Source organism: Salvia hispanica, chromosome 2 (assembly GCF_029641045.1).
Source record: "Salvia hispanica isolate PSC_SH4W2 chromosome 2, Shi_PSC_v1, whole genome shotgun sequence".
NCBI classification, from domain to species: Eukaryota; Viridiplantae; Streptophyta; class Magnoliopsida; order Lamiales; family Lamiaceae; genus Salvia; species Salvia hispanica.
In genome coordinates, this window is record NC_142693.1 from 13,340,430 (window position 1) to 13,356,624 (window position 16,195).

At 33.4% G+C, this 16,195-nt stretch overlaps 1 protein-coding gene and 1 long non-coding RNA gene across 2 annotated transcripts; both read right to left on the reverse strand.

Annotated features, from left to right (window-relative positions):
- Positions 1-2,788: 2,788 nt before the first annotated feature.
- LOC125206140 (protein FAR1-RELATED SEQUENCE 5-like) lies at positions 2,789-4,763 on the reverse strand. Its single transcript, XM_089064842.1, has 3 exons — positions 4,363-4,763; positions 3,475-4,222; positions 2,789-3,313 (listed from the first exon to the last, which is right to left on the reverse strand). Exons 1-3 carry the CDS (start codon positions 4,761-4,763, stop codon positions 2,789-2,791), a joined length of 1,674 nt encoding a protein of 557 aa, XP_088920968.1.
- A 9,468-nt stretch (positions 4,764-14,231) lies between these two features.
- Positions 14,232-15,978, reverse strand: LOC148931610 (uncharacterized). The gene is made up of 2 exons (XR_016135087.1): positions 15,606-15,978; positions 14,232-14,590 (listed from the first exon to the last, which is right to left on the reverse strand). It is a non-coding gene; the product is annotated as an uncharacterized LOC148931610 (long non-coding RNA).
- Positions 15,979-16,195: the final 217 nt, after the last annotated feature.

A 16,195-nucleotide genomic window follows, 5' to 3' on the forward strand; every position in this document is an offset into this window, starting at 1 on the left:
AGTGCCGTTTTAAGGGAAGCTAACTGTAGAGTCTACTAAGTGAATCTAACTCGCTAGAACTCTGTCACAGTTATGAAGCAAGTTATATTAAATCATAAATGACTGTGTCACTCAATCATGCAGCATCAAAACTACTTAGGGAAGAAACAAAGTAAAAACAAAACGGATATTAGATAGAAAAAGGAATTTGTATAACCAAAGTCGTTACTAACACATCCCTAGAATCCTATGAGTTTAGTTACACATAATTGAATAAGCTAAAAACATAGATTGATGGAAAGCCAATTTGAACATAAAACTAAAGCAAATAAAACCCGTGGGTTGAATCCTTGTCATTCTTGATGTTCTTAAAATCCTTCTCCAACTCCTTGCACCAATGAAGTACTCTAGGTCTTGATCTCTATGAAGTATTTTGCAAGTAGAAGTTCTCTTTTTTTGATGAAGCTTGAGGTCTTATTTATAGGGGAAAGCCATTCTTTGTTGTAGAAGGAAAAGATCTCCAAAATATGGTAAATCTGGGCGCAAATCTAGGGCTTCTCGGATTCGCCGCCTTTCTCCGGCGGGCCGCCGCACCTTGGCCGGCGGTCGCCGCGTTGGAGTCCAGAGAGTCTGTTCCCTCGGCAGCAGACCGCCGCACATCTTTCGGCGGTCGCCGAACGAGATTTCTCTTCCAAGCACATTTTTCCGAGACGGACCGCTGCATTGATTTGCCCGCCGGGCGCCGGCGGTCGCCGCACACATCCGCGGCGGTCGTCGGTCGCCGTCTGACCCCAGATTCCCAAACTTGGCGTTTTGGCTCCCTTTTTCGGCTCATTTATGCACATTTCTCACAAAACACGTCAAAATACCAAAATAGACAAAATATGCAAATAATGGACGTGTAGAGTGACTTTGACATAAAAAACGGACCAAATAACGGTCTTAAAACAGTGCAAAATCCGAGCGTATCAGCTGTGTTTCTCTACCGGACCATGAGTGAGTAAAATACTAGCATTTAGTTTGCATAAATTTAATGACATTGATGGAGTTTTATAACCATTGTGGATCCACCAGCTGAATGGGAAGAACAAAGGTTGTTTGATCTATTCCACACCAGGGTTCTGGGTGAAGTATTAGTTGTGAAAGATTTTGAATGGAATAACTATGAACTGGTGAGGTGTACTGGACCAACTAAGCTGCTATTTAATATTCAAATTTTAAGTATCTAATTTTTTGAATATGTTAGATTTTCTTCCCGATTCAAGGACCCGAGCATGTATATCTTTTGTGCTTCGATGTTGTTGCTGATTCACATGAATCCTTTAACGCAAAATATGGGGAAACACCTTCTTTGTTGGTACGTACATTAATTTGCTGACAAGGTACATTATCTGAGTCAGCCATGGTGTTATATTTGGTACAGATTCAGAGTACATGCTATTGTTGTTGCATAAGTAATTGCACAATTGTATAGTTTTTATGGTTGAGAACTATAATTTAATGTAATTGAAATTATGCAGAGGAAGTACCTTGCTGATGCACTCATGAAATTCAGAAGACCCAAGCTAGCGGGTATGATTCGCAAATGTTCAACGCATCTACTCAGTATGCCATGGAGAGGCATTTTCAACAGGGTGGACTGTGTTGTGTACCTGATGCGCCATATGGAAACCTTTTTCAGAGATAAGGACAAAGATTGGGACTGCGGGTTCACAGCAAGGGGAAACAAAAACGTGGAAATCTTAAGGATTAAGTTCAACACGGCCTTACTCACGTTTGAGCATAATATCAGAGAAAAGGTGAATAAAATTGCAGCAGATCGACACTGGAAAGAGAAGCCTGCAAAGTTTAGTTTCGAAAAGTTTGTTCAAAATTATGGTTTGGAGTGAGTGATGCGCCTGTCTGAATTATTTTATGCGACACAAAGTATGTTATGCAGTTTTTTTTGGGTGGGTAGCAGATTAAAAACAGTTTTTGCCTTTTGTACGTTTGCTATTTCGGAGTGCTGTGTTAGGGACATACATTATTTATGAACTATGTTAAACATCTTTTGTTAAGCCCTACTCTATTACATTATTGGAGATTTGGGGGTACTATCATTATGGTTTTTACATATATGTGTTGACCATGAAAAAGGAAGAATTGTAAGACTGAGGAAAAGCCTAATGTACACATTACTATGCAGGAAAGTTCTGTTGCAATTAAACACATTGGTTATACTAATGTTAGTGACCAATGATGCAGAGTGTTTTAGATGAATGTAAACTTCGTTCATGAGGAAAGTTGTTTTAATGCACTGAAGCACTTTTAGTTGTGTTTATTCCATCCATAATAATAGCTTGTTGGAATTGAAATTTGTGAAGTAATAAATTGGTAAAATAATCAGTTGAATCTGGGACCGCGAAGTATAATGTAAAAATCACAACAACCGAAGACAAAATTTCGGTACGAAGCATAAATAGGCAACAACGATTAAACTATTTGAGAAATAAAAATCAACATATAAGGCTGGAACGAATACCAAATATCCAATATAGTTATATTATTTGACAAAATATGGACATTACTGATTCATCAGTTATACTTCTACCGAATTCCACTATGTTATATGATGTACCAGCTAAATAGTTTATAATAAAATGAAGAATGTAGCGTCACCGGAATTAATGTAATATGTCCAACAAAAAACCATGAAAAAATGTAGCATTTAACTTACAATAATGTAATACGAAAAAAAAGGTTTATTGCAAAACATAAATACGACAGTTCAAACAAAACATAATTCTGGATCGACTTTATGAACATACATTCAGCATTTCTCCTTGCCCTTAAAATTCGCGTTTTCTGGGCAATTCCGGGAATCGTGATGGCCCATCTCTAGGCAATTCATACATCTCCTCAAAGGTCTGTTGTACTCCTTTATAGCCTTCTCCCTCTTTGAAATTATACGCTTGCTATTTGTACTACAAGACCCCTTTGTTTGGATAACGTCAGGAGGGTGAACTTCAACAACTTCTGGTCTGACCATTCCATAAAACTCTTCAACCATCCTTCTTTTTTCAAGTGCAGATATAGGTGGAGAATCAGTGTCTATACTTGTCTTCAGATCTCTCATACCACCAGCAAAAGTGCGTAATGTATCCATATTTGACTGGTAACTAGCAAGGCAACTGAAAAAAATAGAGGTCAATTCATTTGATAAAATCAATTTCTCATCTTGGGCATCAGTGTTTTGAAACACATCAGCCGTGTATCCATGTACAGCCTTTGCCAATGGCGTCTTCATCCACCTGCTTTCAAAGTACTTATCTGGAATGACCTTCAATTCGTTGTTCTTGAATAGGTAAAATATGTGGCAGCACAAAAACCCTTGCCTGCCAAACAACTTGCATTCACACACATAAGACTGGTCCGTCTTGTCATGCGTCACAACAAATGTGTTTAGGTGGTTGTCAACTACTTTATAGCAATCAATTACACCTTCGGATGACATACCAACAATCCGACATCTGTTACAACCCTCCACAATTTCTTCCTGCACTCTCTTGAACATAGAGTCGGTAAACAATGTGGATGCATCTTTTCGAAAGGCTGGTCAGTGGCCAAAATTGGCACAAGAATAGAATCTGCATAGTCCAGCTTTGCATTAGAATTACGTTGAGATTCCAACGCATTATTGAAACTCAAATAGAATTCAGCAAGATTTAACCGAGGCTTAAGAAAGATTTTGTAAAAACTGTTTTCAGACTCAGAAACAGATGTGGTCCTAATCATCGATCCCAGCAGAAAATCCCGAAAATAAGCAGGTATCCAATACTTCCTATGCCGATACATGGTTTTGAACCAACCCACATTTTCTAGACCATATTCTACAATAATTGCATTCCACATTTCTTCAAACTCCTCCGGTTCGTGTAATTCGGACCACACACAAGCATGGAAATCCTTCTTGAAATGTTCATCTGTGAAGAGCCTTTTCAGAGCTTTGACCGAAAGCTTGTGCATTATATGCCACATGCACCACCGATGTCTAGTGCCAACTAGAATTTCTTCAATAGCTGACCGCATGCCCGAATCTTGGTCAGTGACCATCATTTTGGCTGCGACACCCATGCACTCAATAAAATGTTTAAACAACCAAGCAAATGCACCTGTCTTCTCATTCAAAACTAGACCAGCAACAAATGTAACAGGTTTCCCATGATTATCCTTACCAGTAAATGGACAAAAAATCATACAGTACCTGATATGTCCAACCAACAAAAATAATGTAAACAAAAACTATACATAATGTACAACCGTAAGGAGAGCATATTGTTTAATTATAATGTAACTACTATTGAATATAATGTAACAATTCGATGCATCAGCAGAATGAAGTACCTGTTGGTGTTATAAGTCGAGTCGAAAGCAACGATGTCACCAAACATGTGGTAATTCCTTTTCGAGACACCATCGCACCAAAATAAGGCTACCAACTGATTTTCACTATTAACTTCATAGTGATATGTAAATGCATCAGATAGTTCCTTCTTCCTACGCATCTCATCCAACACCATCTGAACATCATAACCTTGAGCGTAAGCTTTAATGTCTCGAGATGCATTACGGATATCCCCAATGGTGCACCCCACCATTTGGTAGCCTCCCAATACCTCTTTCAGGAATTTGAAAGTCAACGCGGGGCCGATATTAGCCCTTGAACAATCAAGAATGAATTTCTCATGCACTTCAGTCAACTTTCGATTTATAGTCATGAATGGCTTATGTTGCACCTCCACCATGGTATGGTTATGTGCCTCTACAAACTCATGAATCTTATATTCGGGACGTCCGCCTTCGGAGAAATAACGAAGTGATATCTTCGCTGGGCAGCAACACCGGTTGGATAAACGTCTCCTTTTTCAGCATGAAACTATGTCTGGCGTTCACCGTATCCTCCTCCTCTGTCCTCTTCTTACCTTGACGAGTACATACAATATACTGTCAAATAGTAACACCTTCTACTCTCTTTACTCCTTGTTTGCGCGTGTCAAAACCAATTGCTCGAGCATACACATCGTAAAAAAAAATTGCAAAATCAAGTGATTGGAAACACTGACCCACAACAGGTTTCAGTTCTGCTGAACATTCAGGCACAACATTAACTGTATGATTCGAAAATATGATCAGACGATTAATAGAATACATTAAACACATGTTGGCATACATTACAAAAACAGTTTAACATACATTCAACTCAAATTCACACATATGATCACTAAAATTAAACAGCGACATACCTTCTTCCATCGTCGTTTTACTATGAGAAAACAATCGATATCAGAACGTGTAGGTAGACACAAAAATGGTTGCAACTCCTATTACGCTTAGTTTATGAAGATAAATGATAAAATGAGATTGCGCGACTTTTCTGAAAATTAATGATAATATGAAGATGCGTGATTTTTTGTAGATAGGAGATCAGAATATGGTAGAAAATAAAAAAAAAAATCAAAGAAAATAAAGGATGAAATATACGTGTAGATGGAATGGAGAAAATCAAGGGATGTGTATAACCGTTGCAATGAGAATTATACCTAAACTAACCTTTTCTTTATTTATAAGTAATATTATTAATTACACATGGCATAAAATTCGGCCATCAGATTGAATTAATCAATGGTTTGGGATTTGTTTTATGTTTTACAAATACTAATGACCTGAATACTCCCTATATATATATATATATAGGATTGTGATCAATTGGATTTTTTATGCTAATTGAGAAATGAGATGCAATATCATCCACTCATTTTTATTAAATGAGTGGTCCAGATTTTTCCACATGGAAAATATCTTTAGATTAATTAATTATGAAAGGGCAGAATGGTAATATCATAGTAAATTTTATTCAATAAATATTTTTTTTAATTTTTAATTTTAATTTTTTATTAAATTTTTTTAAAATTTTAAATTTTTTTTTAAATTTTTTAAATTATTTTTATTTTTTTTTTAAATTTTTTTATTTTTCAACTACATATACAATTCATGTCAACTACACACATATAATATCAACTATGTGTACAATCCATGTCAACCACACACACAATTCATGTCAACTACACACATATAATGTCAATTATGTGTACAATCCATGTCAACTACATATATAATTCATGTTAACTACACAATATAATGTCAACTACATGTACAATTCATGTCAAATAGTATTTATTGAATAAAGTTGTTGACATTTGATATGTAGTTGACATGAATTGTATATGTAGTTGAAAAAAAAAATTTAAAAAAATAATAAAAAAAATGAAAAAAAAAATTTTAAAAAATAAAAATAAATAAATAAAAAAAATTAATAAAATTACAATTATGCCCCTCTCATGACATAAACTACATGATGTTGACATTTCACAAATATTCTGGATGAGTGGCTGAGATTGCATCTCAATTCTCAATTAGGTTGATAAATCTCAACCTAACAAGACCATATATATATATATATATATAGAGTCCTATTAACCACGAATCCACCCTTAAAGACCGAACTAGTGACCAAATTAGGGTCACTCATTTTTCTCAATCTTATGGTTATGATTAATTTACAATTAATTTAATATTTTATTAAATTAAAACATTTTTTTATTTTTTAGATTTTTTTTAAAAAAAATTTAATTCTTTTTTTATTTTTTTTTTCGATAAAAACTTGCTGGAGTAAATAATGAACTATATTCACTACATAATGAACTAAATGAATGTATGTTATGAACTTATTACTTCATTCAGTCGTGCTATTACTTCATTCCGTTAGTTTATTACTTCATTAATTCATGCTATTACTTCATTCTATTAGTTTATTACTTCATTCAGTCATGCTATTACTTCATTCCATTAGTTTATTACTTCATTCAGTCATGCTATTACTTCATTCCATTAGTTTATTACTTCATTCAGTCATGCTATTACTTCATTCCATTAGTTTATTACTTCATAATGTGTTATGACATAATTATCTTTCAGTTGGGTTTAGGCTTATTACTTCATTCCGTTAGTTTATCACTTCATTCAGTCATGTTATTACTTCATTCTATTAGTTTAGTACTTCATTCCGTTAGTTTATTACTTCATTCACTAATGCTATTACTTCATTAAGATATGTTATTACTTCATTTCATTAGTTTACTACTTCATTTCATTAGTTTATTACTTCATTTTATTAGTTTATTACTTCATAATGTGTTATGACATAATTATCTTTCAGTTGAAGTAATTCAGTATATAATGAATTTGAAAAATTACTTCATAACATACATTCATTTAGTTAATTATGTAGTGAATATAGTTCATTATTTACTCCAGCAAGTTTTTATCGAATAAAAAAAAATTTAAAATTTTTTTTAAAAATTAAAAATATTTTTTTTAAAAAAATAAATTAAAAACGTTTTTATTTAATAAAATATTAAATTAATTCTAAATTAATCATAACCGTAAGATAGAGAAAAATGAGTGGCCCAAATTTAGTCTCTAGTTTGATCTTTAAGAAGGGTTCGACATTGATCACAATATAATGATAACCCCAATTTGTGTGATAACCCTATAACTAAATCTCCACCACACATTTTTAAAATATGTGGTCTAGATTTAATCTAACAAAACTATCATTTTATCAAATAAAACTATCATTTTCGGATATATTGAGGGTTAAATTGTCATTTCATTTTAAAATTTGGTGGGAAAGAAGAAAACTTGACTCAAACGCGTCATTCAATTTCTCTCACACTCAAACCCTGCATTAATTTCTCTCACAATCAAACCCTCTTAATCGTGTTTCAAAGCCTACGAATCGAAGGAAAAATCATCCGATTCTGGAATATGTCGAAGGAAAACGCTCAAGCATCATCGAAGAAAGGTTGGATGAAGTTTATTACTTATTTCACTTTTAATTTTGCTCGATTTATCATTTTGCTGGAGATTTTCTCGATTTTTTTTCGATTCTGTAGTATTTTAGTGTAGATATTTCTTATATTTATACAATATCGTTCATGCATGACAATATTGAGAACAATCTATATATTTAGATTTGCATTTTGCTATGTGTGCTGCTGCTGTGTGTTTTTCTGTGTTTGTGTATGTGTTTTGCTTTGTTTATGTGTGTTTTGTTGTGTGTGTGTGTGTTTGGATGATTTGTTTAAATGTAGAAATTGTGTTTTTGCTTGATAAAATGATACTTTGGGTGTATAAAATGATAGTTTCTGAAAATGATAAAATGATACTTTGTGAATAGTGTTTTGTTCTACTTAAGTGACAAGTTATGCCCTCTCTGCTTTTTTGAACTCATTGAAATTTAGAAAATGATAGTTTCAGAAGATAAAATGATAATTGCCCTTGATAAAATGATTGTTTCAGATTATAAAATGATGGGTTTACATTATAAAATGATAGTTTCATGGGATAAAATGATACTTTGACTTTATATAATGACATAAACTGTTTAACACACTGACATCTTTTGTTTATTAGGAAAGAATATTCGTGATGATGATGATGATGATGAACATAGAACATTAGCAGAAGAAGTAGAACATATAAGAAATAAGAAAAGAAAGAATGATTATGCAACTGATGGTAAGACAGCTTCGACCACCTTCGACCAAAATATTTCTCAGGAATGAGATTAGCAGACTTATTCTTCAACAAACAAAATATATGACATCATAACAAACCAATTCTGGAAAACTTCTTGCAACTACAGTCGAATGTGTCTTGCTTACATTCATACTTAACATCCCATGTTCTACCATATTGGTCCTTGACCTGATGCATCTTGATGTTATCCTCAACAGTTATAGAAACAATCTCACATACCATACTTATTTCCTGTTGTACATGTTTGAAAATAGAATCAGTGTAGATTGTAGATGCATGCTTCTCAATAGGCAATTGGGTTGACAAATCAGGAATAGTTGAGTAATCCAAGTAGTTCAATCGTGAATTGGCATTCCTTTGATCTCCCACAGCATAATTAAAGAAATTGATGAACTGTACAAGATTTGCACGTGGCTTTGTGTAGTTTTTAAAAAAGCTATTCTCCGATTCAGTCATCGATGTAGTCCTAAGAAGCGACCCCATGGGAAAATCTCGAAAATAAGCAGGAACCCAGAATTCTCTATCTTCAAACATTGATCCAAACCAGCGCACGTCTTCTAATCCATACCGTTCCATTATATCATTCCATATTATATCAAACTCATCAGGCTCTAACAAATCAGACCAAACACATGCATTCAACTCTTTTTTGAAATCTTCATTACCAAGTAAAGATTTGGGCAACTAATCTGACACCTTAACCATGATATGCCACATACACCATCAGTGCCCTGTTTGTAAAAGTACTTGTTGAACAACAAGTTTGATCCCCCAATCTTGATCAGTGATAATCAATTTGGGTGCTACTCCCATGCATCGAACAAAACAGCCAAACAACCAAGAATAGGAGTCTCTACCTTCACTTGATAACAAGCCAGCTCCAAATGTAACTGGTCTAGAATGGTTATCTTTTCCAGTGAATGTAGCAAAAATCATGAAATACCTTCAGAATATAACATAAAAATGAATTATATTTGCATGCATATAGAAAAGTATCATTTTATCAGCTATGACTATCATTTTATCAGCCAAAAGTATCATTTTATCAACTGAAATATAATTTAATCAGCAAAAAGTATTATTTTATGTCTATTAGCAACAAAAGTAATATACCTGTTAGTGTTGTATGTTGAATCAAATGAAATTACATCTCCATACATATGATAATTTCGTCTTGAAATAGCATCAGCCCAGAAGAGTCTAGTTAACTTTCCATGAGATCCTATCTCAATTTCATAATAGAAGGCATCAGATGATTCCTTTTGAGAACGCATATAATCAAAAATCATTTGAGCATCTGAACCATCAATATTGGACATAATATCACGATAACCATTTCTAATATCAATAATATCACATCCAACATTTTCAGGTCCACCCATTATCTCCTTCAAAAGTTTGAATGTGAGAGTGGGACCAATATTACACCTGCCACAATCCTCTATAAACCTCCGATGGATAGGATCCAGATTGCGATTGGCCATCATAAAATGCCTATGCTCATCCGCAACCATTAAGTGATTATGATACTCAACAAACTGATAAACCTCATATCCTCTGCTCATGCCATCTGAAAAATATCTCAAGTTGAGCTTAGCAAGACATTCACACCTAAATGACCGACATCTACGCTTCTTAACAGACACTTCAGTTGATTGGGATGCATGACCAGGTATAAAATTCTTAGAGCCTTGTCTGTTGCAAGCCAAATACTGCCACTTAGTAATACCTTGAACTGATTTGTTGCCCATTTTACGAATGCCAAAACCAACTGAACGAGCATAATGTTCATAGAAACCAACTGCTTCTACTAATTTATTGAATTTCATACCAATCATTGGCTTCAAAGAATCATCACAAACAGGAATGTACATACCTACAAATCAGTAAAAGTATCATTTTATCAGAGTATCATTTTATCATAGTATCATTTTATCCGACAAAACTATCATGTTATGCAGTATACCTATCATTACAAACAGGAATGTACATACCTACAAATCAGTAAAAGTATCATTTTATCAGAGTATCATTTTATCATAGTATCATTTTATCCGGCAAAACTATCATGTTATGCAGTAAACCTATCATCACTAACAGGAATGTACATACCTACAAATCAGTAATAGTATCATTTTTCAGAGTATCATTTTATCATAGTATCATTTTATCCGACAAAACTATCATGTTATGCAGTAAACCTATCATCACTAACAGGAATGTACATACCTACAAATCAGTAATAGTATCATTTTTCAGAGTATCATTTTATCATAGTATCATTTTAACACATAAACGGCAATACGTAATATAATCAAATAAGAATTTCAGTACATCAGAAACATAAACCAATCGACAACTAATATTAATCTAAAATCAAATTCAATACGTGAGGAATGCCAAAAACCAACTGAACGAGCATAATGTTCATAGAAATCAACTGCTTCTACTAATGTACTGAATTTCATACCAATCATTGGCTTCAAAGCATCATCACAAACAGGAATGTACATAGATAATGATTGTTACCTTCGTTATTTGCTACAGACTCCATCGAAGCAAATTCTGACAGCAATTGAAGAGGTAATCAATGAAAATAAGAACGCAAAATTGAAAACATCTTCCGCGATCACAATTATGCGAGAAATATGGAAACAAAATCTGGAGACTATGGAATAATGAACCAAATCGAAGAAAATCTGGAGATGTTGAAATAAAATAGGCGAGAAATATGGAAGATGAAGATGAGAGAATCGATCTGTTAGAAGGTGAGAGAATTGAGTTCCAACAGAATGAAAGTTTGAAACGAGTTTGGAGAAAAATTCAGAAATTAAATGAGGAAATTACATTTTTACCCCCCATGCGCCTTTTTTATGAAGTAAATCTAAGTTTGAATCTCAACCACAAGATTATCAAATATGTGTGGTCCAGATTTGGTCATAGAGTTATTATGTGATTTGGGGGTTATGATATGATCACATCCCTATATATATATATATATATATATATATATATATATATATATATATATATATACATAGGGTTTTGATCTATGAAGACCAGATTTAAATACAGAAACGCAGAACGCGGTCATACGTAGGGCATTTTTAGGTCATAGTTAGTTTATTTTTAGGTCATGCTAACAAAGCATGACCTAAAATGATCTTAACATGACATAAACCCAAATCTTATAATATGACCTAAAACTGCTTAATTATGACCTTCCGTATTTTTGGTTAATTATTGACCATTAGATCATCTAATCCTAGGGCCAAGATTTGGGCTGCATTTCTGGATTTAAACACATACTTATTTTGATCATCTCCCTATATACATATATATATATACAGGGTCTTGTTAGGTTGAGATTATTTAGTTAAATTGAGAAATGAGATGCAATATGGGCCACTCATCCAGAATATTTGTGAAATGTCAACAGCGTGTAGTCTATGTCAACAGAGGGGCATAATTGTAATTTTACTATTTTTTTATTTTTTAATTTTTTTAATTTTTTTAATTTTTTTTAATTTTTTAATTTTCTTTTTAAATTTTTAAAAAAAAAATTTCATTTTTTTTTATTATTTTTTTTTAATTTTTTTTTCAACTATATGTACAATTCATGTCAACTACACATCAAATGTCAACAACTTTATTCAATAAATACTACTCCCTCCGTCCACGAAAATTCGTTCCGGTTTAACCGGGCACGAGTTTTAAGAAATGTAATGAAAAGTGAGTTGAAAAAGTTAGTGGATTGTGGGTCCTACTTTTATATATTAGTTTTATAATAAAATGTGAGTAGGAATGAGTTAGTGGAATATGAGGTCCATTACCAAAAATGGTAAAAGTGAAATGGGACAAATTTTGGGGGACGGACGGAAATGGAAAACTGGGACAAATTTTCGTGGACGGAGGGAGTATTTGACATGAATTGTACATGTAGTTGACATTATATTGTGTAGTTAACATGAATTGTATATGTAATTGACATGGATTGTACACATAGTTGACATTATATGTGTGTAGTTGACATGAATTGTGTGTGTGGTTGACATGGATTGTACACATAGTTGACATTATATGTGTGTAGTTGACATGAATTGTATATGTAGTTGAAAAATAAAAATTAAAAAAAATTAAAAATAATAAAAAAACGAAAAATAAAAATTAAAAAAATTAAAAAAAATTATAAAAATTACAAAAAAATTAAAAAAAAATTAAAAAAAGTTAAAAAAAATTAAAAAATAATTAAATTTTTTTTAAAAATTTAATAAAAAATTAAAAAAATATTTATTGAATAAAATTTACTATGATATTACCATTGTGCCCTTTCATAATTAATTAATCTAAAGATATTTTCCATGTGGAAAAATCTGGACCACTCATTTAATAAAAATAAGTGGCTGATATTGCATCTCATTTCTCAATTAGCATAAAAAATCTCAATTGATCACAATCCTATATATACATATATATATATATGGTCTTGTTAGGATGAGATTTTTGGGCATAAATGAGAAATGAGATGCAATCTCAGCCACTAATTTACAAGATTAACTTAATGTCAACAACTATCACATTATGTCAACACGGGGGTATAATTGTCTTTTCATTAATAATGTAGAGGACAAAAATAAAATACATTTGAAATCATTTTCTAAAGTCTTCAAATCTTCAACATTCAAATCTTCAATTCTTCAACATTCAAATCTTCAAATCTTCAACATTCAAATATTCAAATCTTCAAATCTTCAACATTCAAATCTTCAAATCTTCAAATCTTCTACAACATTCAAATCTTCGAATCTTCAAATATTCAAATCTTCAACATTTAATAAAATAACACTTATAATTCACATATCAATAGCGAGATTATCGAATATCAACAACTCGTATTAAAATGTCAACAACTAAAAAATAACACTTATAATTCACATATCAATGCCGTGAATATCGAATATCAACAACTCGTATTAAAATGTCAACAACTAAAAAATAACACTTATAATTCAACATGTTGTTGACATTTGATGTGTAGTTGTTGACATTTGATGTGTAGTTGACATTTGATTGTACACATAGTTGACATTATATGTGTGTGCAGTTGATATGATATGGCTTACGTGTAGTTGACATGGTTTGAAAGTGTAGTTGACATGGCTTATAATTGTTGTTGACATGGCTTGTACGTGTAGTTGACATGGCTTGTACGTGTAGTTGACATGACTTATAATTGTTGACATGGCTTGTACGTGTAGTTGACATGACTTGTACGTGTAGTTGACATGACTTGTACGTGTAGCCGACATATTATATACCGTAGTTGACATGACTTGTATGTGGAGTTGAGACGATATGTACTGTAGTTGACATGACTTATATATGTAGTTGACATTATACGTGCGTAGTTGACATAAAAAAAAGAGAGAGATAGCTAAATCTTGAATCTAACTCTTAGCAACTAATTACCAATTGGGGAATATCACCAAACACCTAGAGTGCATTAAGATTAACCTAGATTTTTTTTTCTGTCATTTCCTTTCACCACTTACTTTCATCAATAAACATGAATAAATCCCGATCAAATTCAGAAACATCGCAGAGCTTCCACCAACATACACAAAATCTATTAGTCAATTAAAAAATCTAACAATTTCGACATGAGGATTTAATATCTCACAAATCTTATTGTTCCAATTTTTAGATCTACAAATTCCAATTCAGGAAAAATGAGTAAAATTGCAGATCTCACTACAAAATACAACAAAGAGTAGAAATCAATGCTGTCGGCGAGGAGCTCTCGGCATCCATCTCGAGATCGGGCAAAACGTCGCCGTCTTCGATTCCGAGGAAGAGATCGTTGAAATCAATGCAATCGAGCAGAATGACGCCTAAGAAATCGGGGAACTCGGCAGCGTCGATCGAGAAGCCTTCCATTTTGCCTTCCATATCGGAGGCAAAACACCTTCAGCTTCATTGCAAAATGTCAACAACTAAATGTGATACAGTTATAGCACATTCATTTGAAGCTAAATGTGATTAAAAAAGAAAAGTTTCAAAAACTCTCATCAAATTTAATTACAGCATAATCCAATTGAGCTTTTTTCAAACACACTTAACAAAATCAGTAATCACTCAATAGCTAGTATACTATCCAAAAAAAGATGAAGCAAACACCTTCAGCATACATTGCAAAAAAGGCTTACCATTTATATGCTTAAAAAAAGTTTCTAGTGCCCTTCAGCTCTCTCTCTTTTAAAACCAATGCCAAAAGCAAATGGGTCATAGGTTCATTTGCAACGCTCAAACTAGTTTACTATGTGATAATCTGTAACCTATTACAATTGAAATAACCTTAATAACTAATAATGAAAATGCAAAAGCCATGCTTAAACTACATATGACGAGGAAGCACAAGCTTCACCCAAATTCAATGGCTAAATTACAGTATAATTGACTTGACATGGCCATAAATACACCCATGGAGTATTATTAAGGTGTACATTTATAGGTGAAAATGTACTAGTTTAATCTAATACATGAAAAATATACTCTGTAATTTTCACCCAATTTCACGTTCACCACATTTCTTGATTAATAAACATTAATCTAATAAATTCATTTATATTTATTCACTAATACTAATATTGAAAAATATCAATTACATAACACCACATTTATTGGTAAAGTCATTGTTGGCAATTTTGTTTCCATTTCACCATGGAAACAACACCTATGAATGTATAAAATCAGTATAAAAGCAATTTGATCAGATTTCATATTACTGGAAATCGGTTCAAACAGCAGATAATGTGAATCAAAGCACAAATTCCAAAATTATGAAATCATCACACGAACGAATTGGGCGTAGAAATTAGGTTATCTTTCAATACTCAATTCAGACAATATTTCATACATTTCTTCGCAAAATCAACCAAATAAAAACGGCAGAAATCTGAGGTTAGCAAAAAGGCAATCACGATTACCAGAATAGCCACGCGGAAGAGCAACAGTGGTTCCATTCAATTTCCAGCGAAGATGAGCACCATTTGATATTTCTCCAGTGGCGAGATTCATTCCACATCGAAACCGCCACCAACTGACTCAATTCAACCACATCGCCTCTGTGCAGCTCACAGAGGAGCTCCGCCGTGGAGCCGGCGATAGGCTTCACCAGAAATTCGAACGCGCCACTGGAGGCGGCGATCGACGGAGGAGAGGAGATGGCAAGGACCGTGCGGCGGTCGAGGAGGCGGAGATGCAGGTACTGGCCGGGGCTGGCCGGAGGCGGAGAAGTACTACCACCTCACCTCCTCCAAAAATCTATCCCTCCCTCTCCACCTCAACAAGCAGATCCTCGAAGATTCATACTCAATTGGAAAATCTCTCACCAAAAAACATCTCATAGATCTGGCATCTAAAGGCTAGAAAATCAACGCAATTAACGTCGTGCTAACGACGGCTGATGTCGCTGTCGACAATTTCTGCCAGAACCGTTTTGGCAGCCACGGATCTAAATCAAGCACCGTGAAGGGGAAAAATCAAAAATCAACTACATGCACAAGCCATGTCAACT

Coding starts and splice junctions, on each gene's coding strand:
- LOC125206140 (XM_089064842.1), bottom strand. CDS start 4,763: ATGGTGGAGGTGCAACATAAGCCATTCATGACTATAAATCGAAAGTTG. Junction 4,223..4,362: donor TCGACTTATAACACCAACAG/GTACTTCATTCT, acceptor TGGACATATCAG/GTACTGTATGATTTTTTGTC. Junction 3,314..3,474: donor TAACAGATGTCGGATTGTTG/GTATGTCATCCG, acceptor TACCTATTCAAG/AACAACGAATTGAAGGTCAT.